This window comes from Lithobates pipiens, unplaced genomic scaffold (assembly GCF_037356315.1).
Source record: "Lithobates pipiens isolate NorthernLeopardFrog02 unplaced genomic scaffold, aLitPip1_a1.2 Scaffold_16, whole genome shotgun sequence".
Taxonomy (NCBI): Eukaryota; Metazoa; Chordata; class Amphibia; order Anura; family Ranidae; genus Lithobates; species Lithobates pipiens.
The window spans coordinates 193,312,321-193,333,927 of record NW_027507748.1 but is presented as its reverse complement, the minus strand read 5'-3'; the positions used below and the strand labels follow the sequence as shown (position 1 = coordinate 193,333,927).

At 40.8% G+C, this 21,607-nt stretch overlaps 1 protein-coding gene across 2 annotated transcripts in view; it reads left to right on the top strand.

Annotated features, from left to right (window-relative positions):
- Positions 1-20,715, top strand: part of SRPX (sushi repeat containing protein X-linked) — a 130,322-nt gene extending 109,607 nt beyond the window's left edge. For both annotated transcript variants that reach the window (XM_077480862.1, XM_077480861.1), the window contains 5 exons: positions 1,859-1,980; positions 2,475-2,654; positions 15,653-15,786; positions 16,343-16,464; positions 19,912-20,715. In XM_077480862.1, coding sequence (XP_077336988.1) covers positions 1,859-1,980; positions 2,475-2,654; positions 15,653-15,786; positions 16,343-16,464; positions 19,912-20,092 — 739 coding nt within the window. In that variant the 3' untranslated portion in view covers positions 20,093-20,715. The remainder of the gene's footprint in view (positions 1-1,858; positions 1,981-2,474; positions 2,655-15,652; positions 15,787-16,342; positions 16,465-19,911) is intronic.
- The last annotated feature ends 892 nt before the right edge of the window (positions 20,716-21,607 follow it).

Genomic DNA, 21,607 nt, shown 5'->3' with positions numbered 1-21,607 from the left:
CATATTACTTACTGTTTAAAGAAACTTTAAAAAACTTGTTTCCAAGGGTAAGGCAGCGCCATCCTAAGTATTGTTTTCTGAGTCCACAGTAGAGTGTATTTCCGCCCTTACATTGAGCACTTCCTGTACTGTTAACCAAGCCTCCTTCTCAATCCAACATTTTTATGGCAACCCTGCTTCCCTGCTTATAGCTGACTTGTTTTATTTCATAGTATTTACTTGTGCCAATTATCTAGTCTTTGCCTATGTCAGTCTTATCAGCTTCAGCTGATAAGACTGCTGTTCAATGCCCAAGTTTACACTCCATGTGATGTCACATGGGGTGTAGTAGAAAGCTCTGAGTGATTATGCAGTCCCCTGGGATTTCAGTGTTGTGCCGTAGGAAGTCCTGATAATAGACAGACAAGCACATAGAGTGTGAAGTAAATCAGGGGAGATATGGGCATGCTCTGTGACGTCATTCTAAAGAACAAAATACTAAACATGTAAGGAGATATCTACAACCAGTGTTCATTGGGTTTTTTTATGCTGATTTACATGGGACAAAGTTGTGGGGGAGAGTTTACAACCATTTTAACAATCCAATAGTAAATGTCAGGACTAGGATCTGAACCTGCAACCTCTGCTATATCTGGCAGTAGTTCTTCTTGCTGAGCCACCTGTTTGCCAGACTATTGGGCTCTCTTCAGTCAATATCTCACTGTTGTTGCTACTGTCTGTATCTGTGCTACTGGTCATTACCAACCTTTGGCTTGTTTCTTGACTATGCTTCCACTTGATTCCCAACCTGCAGTCACTTGCTACTGACCTTTGGCTCATTCCTAGACTACACTTCTGCTTGATCCCAACCTGCAACCACTTCTTACTGACCTTTAGTTTGTTTTCTGACAACACATCTGCTTAATCCCTACCTGCTATAGCTGCTACTGGACCTGGTTTATTGATTCTGAGGACTGCGACCTGGTACTAATACACAGCAAAATTCATCTCCACCATCAGGAATTCTGGTGAATACCTGTTAGTGCTTAGACCCCACACCTCGGAAGAGTCCACGTCATCTGCAAGGGTGCCCTGCTTGTATACCTATCCAGCTGGTCAGTGGGAGCCTCTCTACCACTTTAGTGACTGGTCTCCAAGTCTAACCTCTGACCGTGTTCCATTCAAAGGAGTCAGCCGCCAGCGAGACCTTCCAAAAAATACAAAAGTTTATTGGCACATCAGGAGTGGACTGCTATGTCAGATTTCATATGATGTGCCAATAAACTTTTGTAGTTTGCAAGATCTTGCCATACTGCCAACTCTTTTGAATGAAAATATAGTAGCACTTGCTTGAAAATAAAAAAGATGGTTTCAAATGTCCACAGTTTCCTTCAGACTCGATAAACGTTGCACCCTTTTCCCATTCTGTTGCCAAATTTAGCCATAAATGCACAGCGTTGCCCAGAAAAGGGAAACAACAATGAGATCAATTTATCATATTTTGCGGCTTGATGCTGCCCCCTATAACCCTACTGGCCTAGACAATGGTCCACAAGTGCCTTAGTGTAAAGTACATACGGCCCTGCCAGCCAGAGCAGTTTCCCCATCAGTATGTATATTACAGTGAAGCAAGGGGCAAATGAAAATGTCATACCTCTGCAGAAAGTAACCTCTACTCACAAATGGAAGAAATACAACTAAAAACTAAATCCTTTAAATGGCTAAATGAAGCCAGTACATTTTTCTTGTAGACAGAAATTCTTTTAAGAGCAATGTAATAACATTACTACGTCCCTGCCTGCAGTTTTTCGTTGCCCTTGTGTTATACAGTACATTAATAGGACAGACAAGTTGATTATGCTGACTCTTTTTCTTGCAGTGTGATATTAAAAGGCCTGCCATCGGGGTCAGAATTCCCAGAAGGAGACCACAGAATCCAGTACACTGTGTATGATAGAGCAGAGAACAAGGCATCATGTAAATTTAATGTGCGAGTCAGAGGTATGTAAAGATGGAAGTAGTCTCTTTTTTGTAAGCAGACATACGCTAATGATTAAGTTGCAGAGGAGTTATTTTGCCTATCACTTGTTTTACTGTATGAAAAACAAGATCATACAATACATTTAGGACATTTAAATGCATTTGGTTGCACTTGACAGCGGTAATATATGTCATCAGTTCACTAAACAATTTCACACCCCAAATACCCTTAGGTTCTTTCAATATGGTATAGAAATAGATGACAAACATACACAGGGTTAAAGTTGCATAGAGATAGTAAACAATTATGTGGGGATACAAATATAACTAAAATCATAAAATATACATTTCAATATTTTGGGGGCTTGAATAACCTAAACATAGGTGATTTCTGTCCTCTATAACACACGGGTTGCTTTTAGCTGTGTAATATTCCAGGTTTTATGTGTTTAGAAACATTTGATAGACGGACAATATTGTTTCTCACTACATAATTTGATTACTTTTCTCCCAAGTCAGGCGCTGTACTAAGCTGAATGCCCCGGAGAATGGGTACATCAAGTGTTCTGGAGCTGGCGATAACTATGGTGCAACCTGTGACTATTCTTGCGTTGGTGGTTATGAACTCCAAGGAAGCCCAGCGCGTGTGTGCCAGTTCAATTCAGAGTGGACAGGGTCGGATCCAACATGTTCCTGTAAGTCTCTCTCTCTCTCTCTCTCTCTCTCTCTCTCTCTCTCTCTCTCTCTCTCTCTATATATATATATATATACAGTATATTTTTTTAATAACCAATACAAGTTGTGCCATGATACTGTATTCACTAGAATTTACTATTTATTTACTAGGTTAGGAACAGCATATACTAAAACCCTTTTACAGAATAACAACTAACTGTGCTTATTTCTGATCAGTCTCTGCCCCAGAGGAACCTCCAAGCTAATATCAATAATTCTGTTACAAATCAGTGACTCTGGGCAATCAGGATTTTTGAGAACTGATAAGCTGTCTCAGTATATGTACTGAATCCTTCTATCCTATTATGCTGTTTATTAGGTGGTATTCACTAAAGTATGTGTAATATAGTAAAGTTTTATTTGATGCCATTATTATCATTCATCAGTTATGTTTTTTATGGCCCATCCAACCAAAATGCAGTGCTTCCATTCTGGGTAGCCGCTTTCACGCTGAATCACATGCACATCAAATGCAATAAAGTGCACATCACATTTTCAAGTTGAATCACATTAACATAAATTTCAGGTAATTTAGTAATGAGAAATCCTTATCAGAACTCCTAATTTTGCCTAATTGTCAGGACCATTACAGGCCAAATGATGGTGTCACATTCCGAGATGGTTTCTTTTGCGATGCAGTGTAACAAAATAAAACAGACCCAGTATATGATAACACCATTACTGTGGCCTTGTGAGAACAACGGGAGAAATAAAATATTGCAATTTAATCTCTTAGTGAGGTAAAAAGACCCAAACCAAGAAATCAATCTGTTTGAGAACTCTTCTTTGGCTGAAATATATTTCTACTATGGAAATATGAATGTTTGCCTTCAAAAAGATTAGTTCAATACATTCACATTGTTACCATTACCCTGATATCAGGAGCTTACACATTTAACTTATTTTGGTCGTTTAGACAATGACCAAAGCTGTACAAAATCCCACAGCATTAAAAATAAATATCTAAGCCCTTGTACACAAAGTTGTCGGAAAATCTGACGTGATTACGTTATTTCATTACGACGGGACTGAGCATGCGTGGCACTTTGTCCGATCGGAATTCTCTACACATGATCGGAGTATGTCCGATCGGAGCATTTTGTCGGAAAATATTTCCGGCAAGTTGGAAAAGTTGGTCCGTCGGATATTCTGACAGAAACAGTCCGATGCAGACCACACACAGTCGGAATATCCGAGAAAACGCTCCGGAATCTCCGACCGTGTGTACAAGGGCTAAGAAGACAACATTATGGAGCCAAAAAGATGCTTGCCTCTTGGGAAAAAAGCTATAATTTCCGGTAATCGCACTGGTCATGTTCTTAATAAAATAAATCTATTAAGATCTGGCATCGTAAAAGTGTTACAGAGTGTCCTGGTTTCCTCCCACACTCCAAAGTCATGCTGATAGGTTAATAGGCTCCTGTCTTAATTGGCCCCAGTGTATGAATGTAAGTTAGATACCTTTGATTGTAAGCTCTTTGAGGGCAGGGACTGATGTTAATGTACAATACTGTGTATATGTGTAAAGTGCTTAGGAAATTGACAGTGCTATATGAGAACCTGTAATAAATAAATAATGTGCTGCAGTTTAGTCAAATCTGGTGACCATAGGATGCTTTTGTGTATTTTCAAGCTCTGTCTTGATCAATAAGCTCCTGTCTACCTTCCTGCTTTAGATGGGACTCCAGCCTCTAACTGAGGCTCCACTGTATTGTTGCAGGCTTGGGTTTGCACAGACAGGTACCAGCAGTATCCTCCATGACATCAAGATCAGTGCTGTCCTGCAATCCTGTTAGACCCCAGAACAAGGCCAAAGCCACAAACCTCTCTCTAGCTAGCTGTGGCTGCTGCTCTGTACTACTAGGGGAGATTGAGGTTGGAGTGCACCCCTCTGCTGGGACTGTCAGGCACCCAGGACAGCCAGAGCTGACCAGCAGGATCTCTCATCACTTACTCTAGGAATCAATGAGAATGCATTGACATTGCACCCCTGCCAAGCCATGGTCCCCATCTGCTCCAATGGCTAAAGTATAGCTGTCAGAGCAGACAAGAAACCAGAGCATGGCAGGAGGAAGGCTGAAGCCCAGCACTGGGCCATGGCCTGGTGGTTGAGAATAACTGTTCTAGAGGAACCACTTTTAGATGTGTGCTCTATTGTCAAATGTTAAGCAGTTGATGTAATTTAATATTATTTGTAAATCAGCACTTACTCAGTAGCTCTTCTCCTTGCTCTTTGCCTGGACATTCCAAACAGTTGTGATTGTCCTCCAAACAGTTGTGATTGTCCCCAAACTGAGATTACAGTAATAATTCCAACATTGACCGACTTGATACTTTTCACTAATTCATGGGCTGTTACATGTCCAAATCTTGTCTTCTTGGGAACAAATTGCCATTAGTAGGATTGATCCCTTAGTAATGATCATGCCATGATCCTACTATCCAGGCCAGACTTTTTAGAAAGTTCTGCCTGTGCGATGGCTAGGAATTGTCTAAGCTACTTTTAGCTTTCGGGATGGTTGTGTTCATTAAACGGATGACAAATTTTTATCTCTATACTGTTAAGTGCCATTAGAACTGCTCCTATCAACATAGGGTCCCAAAAGCATTGTTATGTGTGATATTTCTGCAATCTGTGATCGTTAGTTCAGTATCTCACTTAGTGGACAGTTTAGCTTTACAGATAAGCACATTGGGGAGTATTAACTAAAGCGAAGTTACCTCACCTGTTAAAAAAAAAAGAAGCTAGGTCATCTCTTTAGGTCTTATTATAATTTTACACTATAGGGCAACATTTTATATAGACAGCAAAGGGGCACATTTATTATATAATTTGTTTAGTAAACAATCGATGTAGCCTTCATTAAAAAAAAAATAGAAAAAAGTATTTTCCTAGAGGTTATGTTCTTTAAATTGTGTTTTAGTTAATATTCCCTATCTCTTAAATGCAAATAACAGACACAATATGCAGCTTGTTAGTGTAACTGTAGGATATGTTATCTTATTATTCTCAAATTCCCCTAGGCTGTTGACAAGGGTAGCCATGCTTAATTCCCAAGTGGCTCATAGGATTAACTGTGAAGTGCGGCTATTGAATCAATCACCTTGTTCTCCTATATAACAATGCATTTCAGTAATATGCGCAGCTGCTGCTTGTTAATAATCGCAAAACAAAACAGCTTGAAGGGAGTGATACAGGATTTACTGTACCTTTGTAAACATGCCATATATTAGCTGGGCATCTATTCTATATCCACTATAGCGCATATATTTCTGTTTGTATTATCAGCTGACGGGGGTTTTAATTCCTATTAAATACTATACATATTTTAACACTACTAAACTGATGATAGCCAAAGCCTGAAAAACTCACAACCTTAGTATTTATGATGTGACACAAAAACGTAATCATACACTTATGATTAAAAAAAAAACGCCTTAAGCCGGACATAGATGGTTCAAACCTTGGCCGGTTCAGTAGGGGTTCCTGCTGATGCAGCTGAGATTTGAACCATGTATAGAAAGGCTGAATATACCCAAGTTGATTGATTGGCTTCTCCCAACCCCGTTTGCAGGAAAGAAATTCACTTTGTCTATGGCCGGCCTTAAAGTGGTTCTAAAGCCTTAATATGTTTTATCTTAATGCATTCCTTGCATTAAGGTAAAAAAAGTTTAGGCATCAGCATCCTCACTCCTCCCTCCCTCTCCCCCCTGTTTTTTGCCTGAGCCCTCATTCGATCCAGCGCAGAACACTTCTGTGGCTCTTCTCTCCCCTTACTTCTGGGTCCTGCTGGCTTTGCTGGGGCACCGGGAGCCATTAGCTTCTAGTACTGTCAATCAAAGCCAGTGACGAGTCCCGCTGTCTGTGTCAATAGATGCAGCAGAGGGGCTTGGGAGTGAGCAAACATGAGTGTTCCCATGGGAAACGCTCTCCCATAGGGGCACTGCACAGAGAAAAGCAGCCAGGAGGGTCAATGGGGGACCCGAGAAGATGAGGTTCACGGCCAATCTGTGCGCTTCCATTGCACAGTGCAGGGAAGTATAGACATGTTTGTTATTTTTTAATTTATATATTTTACCTTTACAATCACTTTAAGCTTGTTTCCCACGAGATTCGGTTTGTATAAGAGCAGCGTGAACAGCAAGCTTTTAGGAAGCTTTCAGCAAGCTTTTGCCAAGCTTTCAGGACGCTTCAAAAAGCATTCTCCAAGCTTTCAAAGCGGCCTCAGCTCCTGTTTATGAATGTTATACACAAATCCTAATAGGATTGCTGATTGTCACTTTAAACAAGCTGTTAGGTGGCTTTGACAGGCTTTCAACAAGCTTCAAGTTGTACTGAAGCCTGCTAGCAGCTTGTTTAAAGTGGCAATCAGCTCTCCAATTAGGCTCTGTGTTCAACATTTACAAACTGGAAGCTGAACACTGCTTTAACCACTTCAGCCCCGGACCAATAAACACCCTAAGGACCAGAGGTCTTTTTCCAATTTCGCACTGCGCTGCTTTAACTGGTAATTGCGCGGTCATGCAATATTGCACCCAAACGAAATTTGCATCCTTTTCTTCCCACAAATAGAGATTTCTTTTGATGGTATTTGATTGCCTCTGCGATTTTTTTTTTTTTTTTTGCGATATAAATGGAAAAAGAGCGAAAATTTTGAAAAAAAAAAATATTTTCTTCTTTTTGTTATAAGAAAAATCGAATAAACTAAATTTTAGTCATACATTGAGGGCAAAATTTATTCAGCCACATGTCTTTAGTAAAAAAAAAATTCAATAAGCGTATATTTTTTGGTTTGCGCAAAAGTTATAGCGTCTACAAACTAGAGTACATTTTCTGGAATTTACACAGCTTTTAATTTATGACTGCCTATCTCATTTCTTGAGGTGCTAAAATGGCAGGGCAGTACAAACCCCCCCCCAAATGACCCCATTTTGGAAAGTAGACACCCCAAGGAAATTGCTGATGGGTATGTTGAGCCCATTGAATATTTATTTTTTTGTCCTAAGGGATTGAATAATGACAAAAAAAAAAATGATATATTGCTCACACATGCCATGGTTATATGTGGAATTGCACCCCAAAATATATTCCGCTACTTCTCCCGAGTATGGGGATACCACATGTGTGGGACTTTTTGGGAGTCTAGCCATGTACGGGACCCCGAAAACCAAGCACTGCCTTCCAGATTTAAATATAAAATGCTACCAAAAAAACTGTTAGCGATCGCAGGGATCAGGCCTGACTCTGCGATCGCTGCAGTTATGTGTTTAGTGTTTTGTAAGTGACAGTGATCGATCGATACTGCACTTGGGTGGGCTGGGCAGAGGGGCAAAATGCAGATCTGGGCTGATCCCGCTAACAATGCGGTTTTTTGGAACCCTGAACTGCTGGGGACGCTAGTATAGATCTGATCAGATCAGATATTGATCTGTTCAGATTCTATACCACTACGGGAGGTTTATGCTTTGCGTGTGGGTGTTAGCGGTACTGGCACTAACCTAGCACTGCCTGGGGCGACGCAGACCCTGACCCTAAAACCTAATTGATATCACCCGCCGGGTGATCAGGGGGTTAAACCTTTATTGGGTAATAAATGGTGGGTGCCCTGATGCTATAAAAAGCAAACTAACCAGAGTCACCCGTAACACTTATACGGTGATCAGTGGTGAAAGGGTTAACTAGGGGCAATCAGAGGGTTCAAATTTTTATTAGGTAGTATATGGGGGTCCCTGGCGCTATATAAAAACCTGACGGGGAACCTGAATAACTAACTGGCTAACCAGCGTCACCAGTGACACTTATACTGTGATCGCTGGTGAAAGGGTTAACTAGGGGCAATCAGGGGGTTAAAACCATTATTGGGTAGTATATCGGGGTACCTAGCGCTATAAAAACCTGGCGGTGAACCTAAAAAAAATAACTAGCTACCTAGCGTCAGTAGCGACACTGATGCAGCGATCAGAAAAATTATCGCTTAGTGACACTGGCAAAAGGGGGTGAAAGGGTTAACTAGGGGCAATCAGGATGTTAAAACCATTATTGGGTAGTATATCGGGGTACCTAGTGATATAAAAACCTGGCGGTGAACCTAAAAAAATAACTAGCTACCTAGCGACAGTAGCGACACTAATGCAGCGATCAGAAAAATGATCGCTTAGTGACACTGGCAAAAGGGGGTGAAAGGGTTAACTAGGGGCAATCAGGATGTTAAAACCATTATTGGGTAGTATATCGGGGTACCTAGCGATATAAAAACCTGGCGGTGAACCTAAAAAAATAACTAGCTACCTAGCGACAGTAGCGACACTAATGCAGCGATCAGAAAAATGATCGCTTAGTGACAGTGGCAAAAGGGGGTGAAAGGGTTAACTAGGGGCAATCAGGATGTTAAAACCATTATTGGGTAGTATATCGGGGTACCTAGCGCTATAAAAACCTGGCGGTGAACCTAAAAAAATAACTAGCTACCTAGCGACACTAGCGACACTGATGCAGCGATCAGAAAAATTATCGCTTAGTGACACTGGCAAAAGGGGGTGAAAGGGTTAACTCTAGGGGCAATCAGGGGGTTAAATCTTTATTGGGGGGTGATAGGGGGCTACCCTGGACCTAACACTAACTGCCCTGACAGTTTTTACTTTTACAACTGACACTGAATGCATTGATCTGTAAAGAAATGATCAATGCAATCAGTGACACTGTGACTGGGGGGGGGGGGGGGGGGGGTTTGTGTACCTATGTGTACCTATGTGTCAGTGTAGTGTTTTGGTGCACTTACTTTTAGTCTTCTCCTCGTAGTCCGGTCAAAAAGACCGCCCCGAGGAGAATGACATCACTTCCTCCTTCCTGTGTAAACAATACACAGTGGGTGGAAGTTCGTCATTGGCCAGGAGCGATCGAGAGGGGGTGGCCAGAAACCAACGGCCATCCCCTCATCACGGATCGCTCCTGGAGGGAAAGGGACTGCCATATCCAGCGGGAGGGGGTCCGATCGGACCCCCCCCTACTGGAAGACAGGCACGTACATGTACGTGCTTGTGCCTGCCTGTGCCATTGTGATGACGTACAATGGCAATACGGCGGTCCTTAAGTGGTTAAAAGTGTCAACAAAGCTTGCTGAAAGCTTTTCAAATTCATTGTTTACATTGCTCTAAGGGCCGGTTCACACTGGGGGCGATGCGAGGCAACACGACTTGCCTGGCCGCGATCTGACAAGTCGCCCCTGTTCTGTACAATGGAACCGTTCTGAGAGGAGCGATTCGACTCGCTCCGACTCCGACTCCGTACAGGTTCCTGTACTACTTTTGGGCGACCTCGGGGCGACTTGCATTGACTTCTATACAGAAGTCATTTGCAAATCGCCGCTGAGGTCGCGGCAGGTCGCGGCAGGTCGCGGCGAGGCAATTCGGTGTCGCCTCGCATCGCCCCCTGTGTGAACCGGCCCTTATACAAGCTGAAGCATGTGTGAAACAGGCGTATTTAAACCCAAACAACACACTCTTTACCATTTGACACTGCTTACAATCCCGAGGGCTGCTGTCAACGGTGTTGAGACTGAGGAGAGGAGAAGATGCTTCCACCATAGTTACATAGTTAGCCGGTTAAAAAAATACACAAGTCCATACAGTTCAACCAATAGAAAAACACACGCATAGAAAACCTTCATATACACAATCCTATATCTGCAGTTGAGCCAGAGGAAGTAAAAAAGAAAAAAATAATAGAGCATGATCCAATTTTCTATTCAGCTGAGAAAAATAATTCTTCCTTTTGTCTCAGGAGACAATTGGATATTTCCTAAATAAACTACCCCTGCTGCTAATACCTATACTTTTAAGTATCCAGTTATATTTTGTGCATTTAGGAAATAATTCTGGCTTTTTTTAACTACTGAGTTGTTCAAAACCAGCTTTTGAGGGAGTCTATATCACATTTTCACAGCTCTTACTGTGAAGAAGCCTTTCTGGATTTGTAGGTTAAATCTATTTTTCTCCACACATAAAGAGTGCCTCTTTGTACTTTGTGATGACCTTAAAGTTTATAACTCAGAACCAAATTCACTATATGGACCCCTTATGTATTTATACATGGTTATCACATATCCAATTACCGTATTTGACGGAGTATAAGGCGACTGGGTGTATAAGACGACCCCCTAGTTTTTCAGCTAAAACTTTGGTTTTTGGGATATGCTCACCGTATAAGATGACCCCCTTCTGACTAGTCTGTCTAGTAGCTTTGTTAACATACTGAAACAGCAATAATAAGTCTGTACAACTTGATCGCTAGCTTTGTGAAACAATGCTGCAGTGGTAAATATCTCATGTGCCTGGTAAAATCCACTGTAGGGGGAGAACCAATATTGGTGGATGGCGAAATGGCCGTGGAAGGAAGAGGAGCCGAGGGGTAGTCAGAACAGGCATGTTGTTCCAAACGAGTCAGTTCTGATCAGCGCATTCGGTAACATACTATATACAGTATACATACAGTATACCGCGCTGAGCCAATCATGTCGAGCAATGTATTCTATTAATGAATACAAAGCCTGCTCGGATTAGCTTTGAGAGTTAGAGATAATGTTACAACCTCTGCCAATCCGAGCAGACATTGTATTCATTAATAGAATGCATCGCCGAAGCTACATACAGTATGAATGCACATCCAGCGGGTGCCATTTTATACCAGCGTATAAGACGGCCCCTGATTTTTGGGGGATATGTTTAAGTATAAAAGGTCGTGTTATATGCCGGAAAATACGTTAATCTCCTCTTCTCAAGATAGAGCTAATTCAATCCAGCTAATCTTTCCTCATAGCTGAGCTCCTCCATGCCTCTTATCAGTTTGGCTGACCTTCTTTGCACTTTCTCTAGTTCACCAATATCCTTTTTTGCTATTATTAAGTCTTTGCTCTCCCAGAACATTCCCATCCTTTTCCACCGTTGATTCTCCCAGTTGTTTTCCTCCTAGTATGTAAGAGGCATGCATATTTTTAGCCCCAATGCATAACTTTATATTTATCAACATTAAACCTCATTTTCCCCATAGTTTCTCAACTAAACAGTGCATTGAGGTCAGCTTGTAAGTTGGAGATATTCTGTATGGTCGTTATTCCACTGCATAGCTTGGTGTCATCTGCAAATATGGAAATGGTACTTTTAATCCAAAACTCTATATAATTTATAAATATATTTATAAAGCTCACAACAGACAACAGAACGTGCCAACTTTACAGGAAAACTTCAATAAAATAGTGGGGTGGGCAACTACACAGCAAATAAGGTTTAACATTGATAAATGTAAGGTCAAGCCCCATACACATTATCAAATTTTCTGCAGATTTTTTCCTTCAGATTTGCCAAAATCATATAATATGAGGTAAAACCTTAGGAGTTTCAATTTGTATGCAATCAGGCAGGCCCTTGCACTACATGGTTTTGGTAAATCTGAAGGAAAAAAACAGCAGAAAATCTGATAGTGTGTATGGGGCTTAAATCACTTGGTAGTCAAAAATACAAATGCAAGTTACATGCTAGGAGGAGAACCCCTGGGGAAATAAAAGATGGAAAAGGATCTGTAGGTCCTAGTAGTTTCAGGCTCAGCAATAACATGCAAAGCCAAGCAAGGTAAGCAGACTATTAGCATGTTGTAAAAAATAAAAAGTGATTCCTGTTGCGCTCAACCTTATTATAAAAAAAAAAAAAAAATATATATATATATATATATAATATAGAAAGCTGCACACATATATAAGTGTTCTCTACACTCAAAGTAATATACAAGGGGGGGGGGGGTGTGGGGGGGGGGGGGTTAGAGCCACATAAAACACCCCCCCCCCCCCTTGTAGACTATTAGCATGCATTACAACGGATAGTTACTCAAGAGGTTCAGACATATCTTGAGTATGCTATCCAGTTCTGGTCACCAGTTCTCAGGAAGGATGCGTTAGAACTGGAGAGAGTCCAGAGAAGGGCAACAAAGCTAATAAGAGGACTGGAGCACCTAAGTTATGAGACACAACTATTAACATTATACTTATTTTCCCTAGATATACAGTATATACAGTGGTGTGAAAAAGTGTTTGCCCCCTTCCTCATTTCCTTTTCCTTTGCATGTTTGTCACACTTAAGTGTTTCGGAACATCAAACCAATTTAAACAATAGTCAAGGACAACACAAGTAAACACAAAATGCAATTTGTAAATGAAGGTGTTTATTATTAAAGGTGAAAAAAAATCCAAACCATCATGGCCCTGTGTGAAAAAGTGATTGCCCCCCTTGTTAAAACATACTATAACTGTGGTTGTCCACACCTGAGTTCAATTTCTCTAGCAACACCCAGGCCTGATTATTGCCACACCTGTTCACAATCAAGGCATCACTTAAATAGGAGCTGCTTGACACAGTAAGGTCCACCAGAAGATCCTTAAAAGCTACACATCATGCCGAGACCCAAAGAAATTCAGGAACAATTGAGAAAGAAAGTAATTGAGATCTATCAGTCTGGAAAGGGTTATAAAGCCATTTCCAAAGCTTTGGGAATCCAGCGAACCACAGTGAGAGCCATTATCCACAAATGGCGAAGACATGGAACAGTGGTGAACCTTCCCAGGAGTGGCCGGCCGCCCAAAATTACCCCAAGAGCGCAGCGACGACTCATCCAAGAGGTCACAAAAGACCCCACAACCATGTCCAAGGAACTGCAGGCCTCACTTGCCTCAGTTAAGGTCAGCGTTCATGCCTCCACCATCAGGAAAAGACTGGGCAAAAATGGCCTGCATGGCAGAGTTCCAAGGAGAAAACCACTGCTGAGCAAAAAGAACATCAAAGCTCGTCTCAATTTCTCCACAACACATCTTGATGATCCCCAAGACTTTTGGGACAACATTCTGTGGACCGATGAGACAAAAGTGGAACTCTTTGGAAGGTGTGTGTCCAAGTATATCTGGCGTAGAAGGAACACTGCATTTCATAAAAAGAACATTATACCAACAGTAAAATATGGTGGTGGTAGTGTGATGGTCTGGGGCTGTTTTGCTGCTTCAGGACCTGGAAGACTTGCCGTGATAAAAGGAACTATGAATTCTGCTGTCTACCAAGAGATCCTGAAGGAGAATGTCCGACCATCTGTTCGTGTACTCAAGCTGAAACGAACTTGGGTTCTGCAGCAGGACAATGATCCTAAACACACCAGCAAGTCCACCACCGAATGGCTGAAGAAAAACAAAATGAAGACTTTGGAGTGGCCTAGCCAAAGTCCTGACCTGAATCCTATTGAGATGTTGTGGTATGACCTTAAAAAGGCCGTTCATGCTCGAAAACCCTCTAATGTAACTGAATTAGGACAATTCTGCAAAGATGAGTGGGCCAAAATTCCTCCAGGACGCTGTAAAAGCCTCATTGCACGTTATCGCAAACGCTTGGTTGCAGTTGTTGCTGCTAAGGGTGGCCCAACCAGTTATTAGGTTTAGGGGGCAATCACTTTTTCACACAGGGCCATGATGGTTTGGATTTTTTTTCACCTTTAATAATAAACACCTTCATTTACAAATTGCATTTTGTGTTTACTTGTGTTGTCCTTGACTATTGTTTAAATTGGTTTGATGTTCCGAAACACTTAAGTGTGACAAACATGCAAAGGAACAGGAAATGAGGAAGGGGGCAAACACTTTTTCACACCACTGTACATATCTAAATGGTGATTCTAGCATAGAGAGATTATTATTCAGTCTCAGGTTGCTTAACAAAAGCGTGTACACTCAGTGAAGCTGAACGAGAAGCAGTTTAATCTTAAAATGTGTAAGGGTTTCTTTACCATTAGAGTGGTAAGGATATGGAACTCCCTTCCACAAATGGTGGAGTCAGTGGGGACTGACAATAATTTAACAAAAACTTTTAGATGGGCATCTTACAAATGGCAAATATACAGGGATATGGGAAATGGTGGAAACATAGACACATACACACACACCCGTACGTTGAACTGGATGGACTGGTGTCTTTATTCAACCTTACCAACTATCTAGCTATAGTAAAAAGTAAAGGGCCCAACTCTGAACCTTGGGGTACACCTCTAATAACCTTAGATTATTTTGAGTAAGAATAATTAATCACTACCCTGTTACCCTCTTTTTATATATATATATATATATATATATATATATATATATATATCCCCAGCACGGCCAAGTCCACGCACAAGCCTTACCCTTTACTGATCTGCGAGGTGAGAGCCTTCTATCACCAACACAAATACTCAACCAAGAACAAAATCTCTCACTATCCTCCATCCTTTATCTATTTTGTATTTCTTCCTATACCCCTTAAAAAATACTATGCTTGAAACAACAAATTTCTTTCTACCTACATAATGTTGAGATATTCTTTTTGTATGCCCATCATATTATCACTGTGCTCTTTCAAAAAAAACTGTAAATCCTACAGTAGGTAAAAGAAAAATTTTAAAAACAGTTTTGACTATGCATGTTCCACCCAAACTTGTGTACATACTGTATGGGTATCAATAAAAAAATAAAAAGTATTTTGGGAACTAGAATGATTATTACATCTGAACATGGTGTACTTAACAGGCCTGGTTTGAGGATGTTGGCTAAATTGTATATAATTGTCTAAAAGTTTCCAAGCACATGGGATGGTGACTAAAAGATCTGATAGCCAAGCAAACTATTTTTTAAATGGTCATGGCCAGATGTGCCTATTTATGTGTGTACAGAAACCCCTAGCACCAACTGAGCCTTGGGAAAACAGCAGCAACAAGTCATGAATATCCATCTCAGATGATTGATACTTCTTTGCAATCCTTCAGCTAGGGGCCAGCTACAAAGCTTTACATTACTCATATGATCATTTCCAGTTCTATCATATACCATTTACCACAGTTGTTTTTACAATACACTTTCAATAGAATATGTCTATAATTATTTTCTTATGTCTAACACAGTTATGAAAATCAATGTCGTACTGAGAAATGCAGTTGAATTTCTGGATCAGTTTTATGAAAAACGAAGAATAGTGGTTTTGTCCACACCAACAGCTGCAGATTTTTACTACAGATTACAAGTTGGAACACTTCAGGTATGAACAAATAAAATCATTTTTATATGTCAGATTGGAGCTAGAGGGTTTAAACATTTTTCGATTTCTTTGACCTAAACTATAAAACAGTTCAGTATAGCGGTACGGTATACCATAGGTTCTTGGCTTGTGTTATAGTACCCTAGGGGGTATTTTGGATGTTATATGTGGGTGCTTCCAGTTGGTTTCAGCATGAGCATTCAAGGAGGAATATTTTTAGTATGTGAAGTTTTCTAAAAGCAGACAGCTGGAAAATCTAGACAAAACATTTCTGCTTATCTATATCATTCTTGTAATAGTGTCCCCTCTCCCTAACAGTAATAGGTCCAATGCTTTTCTTTGAGTGTATCATACGTGTTATGTATATGGTGATGTCCTGCTCAGAATTGCATATCATGTGTCTGGACGTTATGCATGGAATTTATTCCTAACAATATACCGTATATAATATTCTTAATGAAATAAAATTAAACATTGTAGTAGAGACTACAAGTCCATTACACTTGACCATATGTTTAACCATATGCTTTGTGATGTGTTTCTACTTTGCTTTTAGCAAGCCCAGTGTGGCTTGGACTTGCGGCATGTGACAGTCATTGAATTATTTGGTGTATATCCAACATACATTGGAAGAATAGGACGCATGCTACTTCCCCCAGCACTAGGACTACAACTCAGGTACTGTGATTTTACAAAATGCTTCTATGCACTAAGGGTTTCTTTACAGGTCAGTAATTAAAGTGTCAGCCAAGGCACTGTTCAGTGACATTATATACATTATACAATGGTTCTGCAAAACGTTTCTACACTTTGTTTAACTCTATTAAATATAAAAAAGTGCGAAAGCTTTTTAAAGACCCCTTGTAAATATTAGGGTGCTACATACTCAAAAACTTTCTTTAAGGTCAGGGACTTGGAGCTTATTGTAAAAGTTTAAAATGTGTATTTTGCAGATTTTCTACACTTCACACCTCACAAGGTCAGCCCCAGTGCATATACTTCAGATCCCAGATCAATCCCAATGCATATACTTCAGATCCCAGATCAGTCCCAGTGCATACACTTCAGACCCCAGATCAGCTCCAGTGCATAAACTTCATTCCCCAGATCAGCTCCAGTGCACAAACTTCAGACCCCAGAACAGCCCCAGTGCATACATTTTCAGACCCCATATCAGCCCCAGTGCATAAACTTCATTCCCCAGATCAGCACCAGTGCATTAACTTCAGACCCCAGATCAACCCCAGTGCATCCACTTCACTCCCCAGATCATCCCCAGTGCATAAACTTCACTCCCCAGATCAGCCCCAGTGCATAAACTTCACTCCCCAGATCAGCCCCAGTGCATAAACTTCACTGCCCAGAACAGCCCCAGTGCATAAACTTCAGATCCCAGATCAGTCCCAGTCAACAAACTTCAGACCCCAAAACAGCCCCAGTGCATAAACGTCAAACCCCAGAACAGCCCCAGTGCATAAACTTCAGACCCCGGATCAATCCCACTGCAATACCTTCTAACCTCAGATCAGCCCCAGTGCATAAACGTCAGACCCCATATCAGCCCCAGTGCATACACTTCAGACCCCAGATCAGCCCCAGTGCATGCACTTCAGACCCCAGATCAGCCCCAGTGCATGCACTTCAACTCCAGAACAGCCACAGTGCATGCACTTTAACCCCAGAACAGCCCCAATGCATGGGCTTTAAACCCAGATCAGCCCCAGTGCATAAACTTCAGACCCCAAATCAGTCTCAGTGCATACACTTCGGACCCCAGATCATCCCCAGTGCATACACTTCAGACCTATGCTCAGCACCAAGGCCTGAACTTCAGACCTCAGATCAGCCCTAATGCATGAATTTCAGAACCTCAGATTGGTCTCAATGCATAAAATTTAGACCTCAGATCAGTCCCAATGCATACATTTTCAGACCTCAGACCTCATTGCATAAACTTCAGACATCAGATCAGCCCAATACATAAACTTCAGATCTTAGATCAGCTCCAATGCATAATCTTCAGACCTCAGATCAGCCTTAATGCATAACCTTGAACCCTGTACTTTTAGAAACACAGGATACCACTGTAGGTGTGCAAGTTGCTTATTTCACACTGTGCACCGGTGTATTCAACTGAGCCAATGTCAGATCCAGCATCAATCACACTAAGCAATGGCCTGGGCCTTGTTGATCTGCTCTCGCTGTACTCCTGATGCTAAATAACAGCTCCTTGGTTGGCTGCTGAATGTCAACAAACAGGCTAGTAAAGCTGGCTGATGTCATTGACCATATATGATTATGAAGCTCATCACTATTCTCTACCAGAGAATGTTTGCTGAAAGTCATATTTATTGCTTTATAAATTGACCTGAAATATTTTCATGCCATATTCTGCACTCAGATCCTTCATATCTTTAATATGTGTCATCTCTTTTCTGTAGATTCAATAAATAAAATTGCCTGCTAATGTGTATACATATTATAATGAATTAATCATAACATATAGTAGAAAAATTCCCAGGGGATCCATGTGAAGTTGTTATTGGGGATAGTGACTTTCCATTATCCGTCTCAATATGTGTACCAGTGTTGTGCCACCACCTTAACCACTTCAGCCCCAGAAGATTTGACCCCCTTCCTGACCAAACCACATTTTACAATATGGCACAGCGTTGCTTTAACTGACAATTGCATGGTCGTTCGACGTTGTACCCAAACAAAATTTTTTTCCCCACAGATAGAGCTTTCTTTTTGGTGGTATTTGATCACCTCTGCAGTTTTTTTTTTGCCTTATAAACAAAACAAAAAAGTTTTGTGCAAAAGTTATAATGTCTACAAACGATGGGAAAGGTTTATGGCATTTTTTAGCGGTACTGTGACATTGCGATGGACAGATCGGAGACTTTTGACTTTTTTGGAACCATTGGCATATATACAGCGTTCAGTGCTATAAAAATGCATTGATTACTGTGTAAATGTCACTGGCAGGGAAGGGGTTAACACTAGGGGTCGATCAAGGGGTTAATTGTGTGTTCCCTCTGGGTGTTCTAACTGTATGGGGATAGGATTGACTAGGAGAGGAGACATATCATTTTTCCTACTTAGTAGGAACAAACGATATAGCTCTTCTTCCCTGACAGCACAGGGATTTGTGTCCCTGTTCAGGTCCCCCGCCGTACAGCAGGCAAGCACGCACCTTTGACGGCATGCGCCCTCTGGTGGCCGCTAAAGGGAAGGACAAAAACATTAAGGTGAAAACATTTCTGACACTGACCAGCCCTCAGGCATCCCCGTTTAACTTACCTTAGCCCATTTATTCCCACGGCGGAGGCACACTCTACCTCTCTGCTAGTTGTCTCAGCTCTTGATTGTATAGATTGATAGCAGCACAGCCATTGGCTCCCGCTGCTGTCAATCAAATCCAATGATGCGGGCGCCCAGGGGCAGAGCCGAGTCTGGCATTCTGTGTCTATGGACACAAAAGCCGGACTTGGGAGCATGCCCGCACGGTAACCCCCAGGGAGAGCGCTTCTCCTAGGGGGTTTACCGATGGGCGAAGGAGCTGATAGCACCGCCGGGAATCCTAGAAGAGGAGGATCGGGGCCACTCTGTGCAAAACGAACTGTACAGTGGAGGTGAGTATGACATGTTTGTTATTTATAAAAAAAAAGGGTTTACAACCCCTTTAAGTATAAAAGAGACTCTTACCAGAGTGAATGGACTCATCTGGAGATCGTCTACAAACTGCAGAGCCACATGGTTACTGATATCAGTGTTTCATCCAACAAAAGAAGACATCCCAAAAACCAGGATAACCACATAGCATAAAACCCTTAAAAACAATATTTATTAAAAGTACTATTCCTTCACAAAGAAAAAATATAAAGTGCTTATCACAAGAAAAACTCGGTCCTGGGATACAATCCAAACATTTCCTAGTCAAAAACTGTGGTGACGTCACAAGTGATGGCTCTTACGCATTTCATCAAAACTGATATCATCGGGTGCAGTTTTATTTATTGAATCTGTATATACAAGTTGGATCTAATTGGTATTGCCAGCTGCTTTTTTTGTAGATCCTTTTAGTGCAATTTTTTCCTATTATTAATCTTTTTTTTTGTGTAGATTGCTCCTACGGATCCCTGAAAATCGATATCAGATGGTGGTTTTGGATAAACATGGCGTAGACAAAGAACGCTACATCATGCCTATCAACAATTCTGATCTCTTCACACTCATTGATGGCTTCCCACTTCGAAAAGACGAGATGAAATTTCAAGCTGAAGTCGGCCACACATGCAACTGACATTTGCTGAACATTGAGTGAAGTCATGGTGCTGCATATAACATTTATCTGATGTACAGTTTTTCCAAAAATACATTTTTGTAATGTGCTTTCGCCATTAAATTACAAAGCTGCGGTCAGCGCTGAATTAAGCAGCCCTCAGGACATTGAGAGAAGTAGTAAGTCATTAATTACCACTTTCTACATTGCTATTGCTTTCTAAAAGTGTTTTTTATCTGCTCTATCCATTTTAGGTACATGGGTGTTAAAAAGGTGCCTTCATTTCAGTTGCCATCTGCACAAATGAAATATGGGTTATTACATGTAACTTATTTAGCAAGAAAATTTAGAACAAAACAGTGACTTACCGTAATTTTTATCACAGCAAAATTCCTACATTAAAATGTATGTATCTTCTATTATATGATGTACATGAATCCTATCCTTAATAACTGGCCAGTCTTGCAGCCTTGCCTATATAACAGATAAGTGATGCTACCTTATAATGCTTTATGTACAGTTTCCACAACAAAAATAAGCAAGTTTTGTGACATTTTAATTACTTGTACAATTTGGGAAATTCTTGAGGATACATTTTTATATAATAATAATAAAAGCTTTTATTAATAAAATATTTTGTTGTATATTGTATTGTGAAAGAGAATTATTTTATGTGCTTTATTGATGAATATAGTTATTGATTCAGTGTACATCCTGCATGCCTAGCTTTTAAAAGAGATTTTTTTTTTGCAGCAAATAGATGATTGTATTTGATTTACCATAAGTTATTTGTAATTAAAACTTTTACATACATCCAGTTCATTACCGTCTTTGTCATAATGTTATACAGCGTATATTTGTGGTGCTGCTAAGGGTCACTTTTCAGAATTTTAGGGAAAAATATTTGGAATGGAATATGGGAGCAGACACTGCAACCAGTGAAGTCTAACTTCCAATATGCAAAATTGAGACTCACTCAGTTATTATTATTATTATTATTATAATACAGGATTCATATAGCGCCAACAGTTTATTATTATTTTTATTATACAGGATTTATATAGCGCCGACAGTTTATGCAGCGCTTTACAACATTAGGGCATACAATTCAATACAGGGGGAATCAGAGAGCCCTGCTCAGTAGAGCTTACAATCTAGGAGGGAGGGTCAAGTTATACAAAAGGGTAATAGATGTGGTGTATGAGCTAATAGAGAAAATAGTGCAGTTGTTAGATGGAGGCAGGATAGGCTTCTCTGAAGTTTTCAGGGATCGCCTAAAAGTGGATAAATTTGGAGACAGTCTGACAGATCGGGGTAGCGAATTCCAGAGGATGGGCGTGGCTCGGAGAAGTCCTGGAGGCGGATATGGGAGGAGGTGATGAGGGAGCTAGAAAGCAGGAGGTCTTGGGAGGAACAAAGAGGGTGATTAGGTTGGTATTTTGAGACTAGGCTAGTGATGTAGCTGGGGGCAGAGTTGTGGATGGCTAACTTATTGTTAGTATTTTTAATTTAATTTGTTAGGCAAGTGGCGGTTTG